Below are 6211 nucleotides of genomic sequence, written 5' to 3'. Positions count from 1 at the left end.
CTAAAAATAAACTTGCCTTGCCTATTTTACTGAAGGATTTATCAGGTTTATTTAACAGGTTTATTAATATGATAATGAAACATATGAGTAAAAGCTATATTTATTTGTTTGTAATCCTAATTATGGCTATTTTCTGCCTTGCCTTAGTAGATATTTACTCAGTTGTAGTGTGTGAGTTTGTGGGAGGCTCATGGATATGACAAGGCCTCCAGTTCACACCAAAGTGTGTGACGTCTGTGACACCAGCACAACTCGAACCCCAATCCTCCTCCTCGTCCTCACATGGAGCTGTTTCTGTCTCAAAGAATCTGACGTCAACTGAGTCCGGTCCACCTTTCATCAGCGGAGAGACATCAGCACTGAAGCGAGTCAGTGTTTCATATCTAACGCAGCTATGGCCAACGTCACCATAAGCTTCACCAAATGACTGTGTATCATTTGACTTTGGTAGATATATTATTAGGACTGATAATTAGCAGAAAAATAAGGCGCAGCTGATACTGAGGAATTAAGGGTTAATTTTGTATCTCCTCAGGCAAAAAGAGCCATCATGTATCAAAGACATGTCAGAACAATCTCTTTGAATTAGGTCAGTGCCATATCAAGAAGATGGCTGTCATCTATCACAAAATGTAAAAAGACAAACATGTAAAGCAGGTGAATCTGGGTCCTGGATCAAAAAGTGTAAAACTGTGCATGAAGCTCACAGAGTTTTTATCCTTCACTTAAACCATATGTGACGTTGATATGAGGGACAACACTAGCTGTCAATAACTGTATGTTGTTGTAATTTTTTATTGATTATGTGAAAACACATACTTTTTACATGAATAACTCTGCTAGCCAACTGTACTAACTGTATTTTAGTCCAGCCCTACATCCCTGTGTGAAATATACCTGCAGCTGTTCTGCTGACATCAGGACATGTCTGTATATTTTTAGTGGTTATTAATGTGATTCCAAATCCAGGACAGTCGACTAGAGGACAGCCACAGCATAGCACAGCCAATTAAAGTGCAGCCAATCAGAGAACAGCCAATCAGAGCAAAGCTAATCAGAGCACATCCAATCAGAGAACTAATCGAAGAACAGTTTATCAGAAAACACCAAAGCAGAGCGCAGCCAATCAGAGTTCTTTTCAGTGCATGGCCAATCTCACAGTGCAGGTCGTTGAAGCACAGCCAATCAGAGCGCCAGGGAATAGTCAGTCAGAGAACAGCTAATCAGACATCAGCCAATCTGAGCGGGCGCAGCTTGTAGGACTCCACAATTAAATCATTTTTTAAAACTGCAAAACACCGTTCTCCTTAAGAATGCATCATATTTAAAACAGGCTTCTCCTGTTGACTGTAGTCAGGTCTACCTAGTCTTTTGTTATTTATAATCCATGCCATTTTTGTTCTAGTTTAGTAGTTCATACTTCAGTCTTATCACAAATGTTAATGATAAAGTTATTTAAAATGTGCGCTGTGAACTCAAATCCGACAGATTCTACACAAAACTAATCACAGTCATTGCTTTATTCCAAAATGTAAGTTTAAGCGAATCTACAACTCTTGGGAAGCTTGGCAAAATCTAGTCGTGATGCTACATAACATGGAGTACAGGGGAAAAAAGTGCATAAAATGTACATGGACATTGCAGTGATTAAAGTGTAAATATGTGAAAAATACTGGTTAGGCACAAGAAGGCGCTTTGTTTGTTTGTTGTGTGTGTGAAGAGGAGAGGTGTCAGGACAGGCATCATTAAAGAGACACAGCAGCTCCACAGCTCACATAATCCTCTCATCAGCCCTCTTCTGTTGGTAATGATGAGTTAGCTGCAAGGCTGCCTGCATCACAAGGGTTCTTAATAAACACAGCATTAGTCTGAACTGAGGTTGAAGCTACAGTGCATGGCTGCTTCACATGTTTGGACAAGCTTTCACTATGTCAGCACCGAGATTGAGTGTCAGAGATATTTCTGTCCTGCAGTGCATGTTTTGCTCAGAGATGAATATTCTTGTGTTTACTCAGTGGCCTCACAATGGCCCGTCCTGTCCATTGCTTCGCCTGTGGTGTGTTGTGAAAAGGTCAGGTGATTCATACTTTTGGCTTAGGTGGATGCTGATGTGCACTCTGGCTGAGATGGATCGAACTATTATATTAGATGTTTTTAGGGTTTTGTGTCTTTAGGCCATAATGGTCTGTGATTTGAACACCTGTTACACAGGATGAAACTGCAACATTGAACTTTTTCCAAGTTTCATACTTGAAATACAGTTAAATCATATGCACACACTTTTGTGCAAGCATTTGTATTGTCAGTGAAGCAGGTTTACCATTTAGTAAGCACTTTGATTCAACGATCTTTGTACACTGGATCAATCAATACTGTGGCAGTGCTGATGAGCAGACGTATGCTCGGTGTTACAAACGTTATAACATTCTCTAGAAGGTTTTAAAGGTTAAAGAACAACTGTGGAAGTCATAATCTCCACAAAGTGCACATGACAAAATCTTTGATAAAAGATACTCAGCTCTTCTTTGTATGTTTATCAATTTCATAAAAATCTTAAACTTACAGCTATTCTATGTTACCAAATATAAACTAATGGTATGGATGTCTGAGAAATAAGACCTAAGGTGGACCTAATGTATCTATTATACTCCCAAAGGTATACAGTGCAGTACAGAATAGATTCAACTCCTGCGTAAGACAATGACGTCAGAGCTAGCACTGATTACCCACGGCACCACTCAGCTCTGTGTTGAGCCATAGTAACTGAGACACAACCAGCTCTAACAAGCCTTGTCTCCCTCGTCCCCAAAATCTGCTGATCTGGTCCAACCAGGACAGTACCAGCTGAGGAGAAAGAAGCGCTTCAATTCATTTAGAAATGCTTTAGAGTCATCATGACAGTGAGGGGAAAAAAATCCCAGATGTAGTCGACCACAAGAAAAAGTTTTCAGGCTGGTCGGCCACTCTTATACTCTGGGAGGAGCTCAGAATAGAGCTGCTGCACAAACACATCCAGAAGGCTAGCTAGAGCATACGTGCTTATCAGCGCACGGACTAAATGTTTTAGTCTCTGTTTTAAACACCAGGAATCCTGTTCACACAGCATACCTGGAGTGATAATTGATTATAGTCTGGTTTCAAAGAGTGCTCTAATCCCCGGCAGAGATGGTACATTCTGCATTCTGAGCCATTATTTGTTTCTTCTTTTCTTTTGGATGGTGTCATTATGGAGATGTGTCTAATTAAAGAGAGAGCTTGGGATGTATCGACAATCTGAGATCAAGGGACACCTTCCCCTTTACCTTCTGCCGCGTGTCGTCATCCAGCGCCAAAACGGACAGAAATAACGGCTGCCAATTACTGCAGCAGTTATTATTGTTGATCCATGGATAATTGTGCATGTGTGCACTCGCGCTGTAAACCCCGGGTGACCTTTCTAGAAAAGAGGCAGTAAACATCTCCTCAAATCTGACTCCCCGGAATCAAATACCAAGTCTTTAATTAAAATACACATCGTTTCCATAGTTACCAAGAGAATAGACACAGAAGACGCTGGGCAGCTCCTAACAAACATTATGTAACGCAGGAAGGTTTCTGACAGTTTGAAGTTTTCACAGCTTGTTATTACGGGAGAGCGTAACCTTTCTGATATTGATATTTATGTTATTCATTTCATGTTTTAATATTTGAATTTAAAACACTTGAATGGGTCTATTTATATCATTTACATATTTTGGTCAGTATCATGGAATGAAATTCCATTGTGCATCTTATACCAGACAATAAAGTCTCTAACAATCTATATAAAGTGAATGAGAACAGAAATATGGCTCAATTTCGTGTAATTGTTTTGTTTATCTGCACAAGGTAGCTTTGCATGGCACATTTGAGGCAGGTGAGTCTCTTCAGGAGAGGTGGTGGTGATGTTAATAAATATGATTATCAAAAGCTAGTAAGTACCTTCAAACAAATGAGGCCTGGCAAAGGGTCCTTGAGATGAGCGAGGATGCTTGAGGCTGACTTTGTGTGACCTTCACCACACGCTGAGGAGTGGTTCATTTGGATGTTATGTTGTGAAACTGTTGTGGGTCCTGTAGCAGTGGGCTACTTGCCTAAACACTGCATTTTCCGGCACATGAAGTGGAACAGCGCCCTCTTGTGTCCACAAAAGGTACCTGTAAATACATAGATCCATTATACAAAATTCACAGCTTTGGAAACAATTCAACACATTATGGACGGTCAACAGTGACACTAGATTAGCTCCACAGAAAATGACAAACACATTGATACAAGCTAAGAAAGGGCTGGCTACAGGCAAGCAGCTTCAGAATGAATCACTACAACTTGATAATACACATATATGCTATTCTTTATTTCCCATTTTTATAATTAGATATGGCGAAATTCCAGTTACCATGGAGATCCGCCATCTTTGCAGCTGTTAGCATACATTTCCATTGACTAACATTAGCTAAAACAGTATAAAAAGTGGTGAAAAAAGCCGTGGAACAACTCCGTAAGCAGCTGAGTTACTGCTGGTAAATACACCTAACACGCTGTGGTGTCCAAGTGTTTTAATGTGAACAATAACTCCAGTATTTTAACTTTTAAAATCTCCATTAGTTTACAATTGCTGCTAATCCCATAATGCTTAGCGATATGACGTCACATTAAGTTGGATAAAAAAAAAAAAAAAAAAAAAACTTGGATCACTAGAGGCAGGCAGGATCCCGAAACTCGTACCACTAAACTACATTACCCATGAGGCAATGGCTGTGTTGGTGGTTTGACGATTGACCAATCAGAGGAAGGCTCATTGATTCGGCGCAAAATCTTTGTTTTCTTTCTCAGAACCACGTTTAGTACAAAACAAACTATGCAGTTGCGTATTTCATCTGGGATTCTTAAATATCGGCACACGTAAGAACTGTCCATTGAAGTCCAGTTCACTGTCACGTTTGTGTCTGGTCTGGAACACAAACTGGAGTCTCTCAGTACTGAGCTAAAGCTAGCTTTAGCACTCAGCCCTAAACTATGGCGGGTCTGCCACAAAATAATCTATTAGAACAACTAGCAAAACACAGCAGTACTTCCCAGAGTAAGCTGTCTTTGGCGAAAACCAAACCAGGGTAAGTATGCCAATAAAATGTGTATGCATGACAATCATTTCTTAGCCCGGTCATTGAATAACACCTGTCCTCCTTGTTTATCTAATTTGTATGCTATATTTTTAGAAGCTTTAGTTTCAAAAAGAAGTCATCATCAGGAACAACAAAAGCCGAAATCCCAGCTAAGGTAATGCCTGTAAATGGTCTCAAAAATGTTAGCATCCATCTGTATTAATCAGTGCATGTCTCTTCTTAAATTTCTTCTAAGCCTGAGAAGTGTCAAAATGTCAAAATCAACAACTTCTTCTCTACGAGTTCAAAAAGCAAGTTGGACCCCACTCCATCAAAGCCACAGCCCTCTGGTCCTGTTAAGTCAGCTGACCCTGGTACTGGCACTAGGTCCTCAGTTCTTGATGCGTCCCTAACATTCCCTATGGACGATTGGGACGATATTGATGACTTCGAATCCCCTGTTAAAACGAAAACCAGTCCTGAAATTTTGGGACAGAAACACAGAACTGTGTCCTCTGTATCTAACGAGAAAAAGGCGAGCCCTGTCACACAGCTGAACTTGAGAAATGACTTGACTACAGCAGCAAAAAAGGACGATGAGGCAATTTCCCCAACTCCTAGTCTGACCGACGACCTTTTTGATTATGTAATTGACTCTCCAATAAAGAAGACACAAAAACAGCCTCCTGTTGAACGAAAGCCCATTGTGAGTGAAAGTGAAGAGGACAATGATGTGTGTGCTGTTCCACCACCACCAGGTAATATCTTTACTGGAAAAGCTCTGATATTTTTTATAACAAGAAAATGTATGGGCGTATAGACAATACGTGTATTTTTGGCATAGTGTGGGATTAAAACATTTTTTATTTTTCTAACTTGCTCTACGTTCAGACGTCGTGCTTCCAAAATATTAAAGTTTTTTTTTTTATTGTAATAGAGATTTTCAAATATTGTCAGCAGGGCTGGTTTAATTCTCTACTCAATCAACCCTGTCCTATTAATTATTAAATCTCTACTACATTCCTGGATGACTAAGAACCACAACCTACACAAACATTTTATTGTATTATTTCCGAACAGTTGATTAA

The 6211-nt window shown here is 39.8% G+C and overlaps 1 protein-coding gene across 1 annotated transcript; it reads left to right on the top strand.

The window, feature by feature from the left end:
• Positions 1-4826: 4826 nt before the first annotated feature.
• Positions 4827-5978, top strand: LOC306972006 (uncharacterized protein; the record flags this gene model as incomplete). The annotated part of the gene is made up of 4 exons (XM_079568450.1): positions 4827-5132; positions 5238-5298; positions 5380-5881; positions 5968-5978. The coding sequence occupies exons 1-4, from the start codon at positions 5038-5040 to the stop codon at positions 5976-5978; spliced, it is 669 nt and encodes a 222-aa protein (XP_079424576.1). The 5' UTR covers positions 4827-5037.
• Positions 5979-6211: the final 233 nt, after the last annotated feature.

Source organism: Gobius niger (assembly GCF_951799975.1).
Source record: "Gobius niger genome assembly, chromosome: 12".
Classification (NCBI taxonomy): Eukaryota; Metazoa; Chordata; class Actinopteri; order Gobiiformes; family Gobiidae; genus Gobius; species Gobius niger.
The sequence above is the reverse complement of the archived record's forward strand: the minus strand, read 5'-3'. Positions and strand labels throughout refer to the sequence as shown.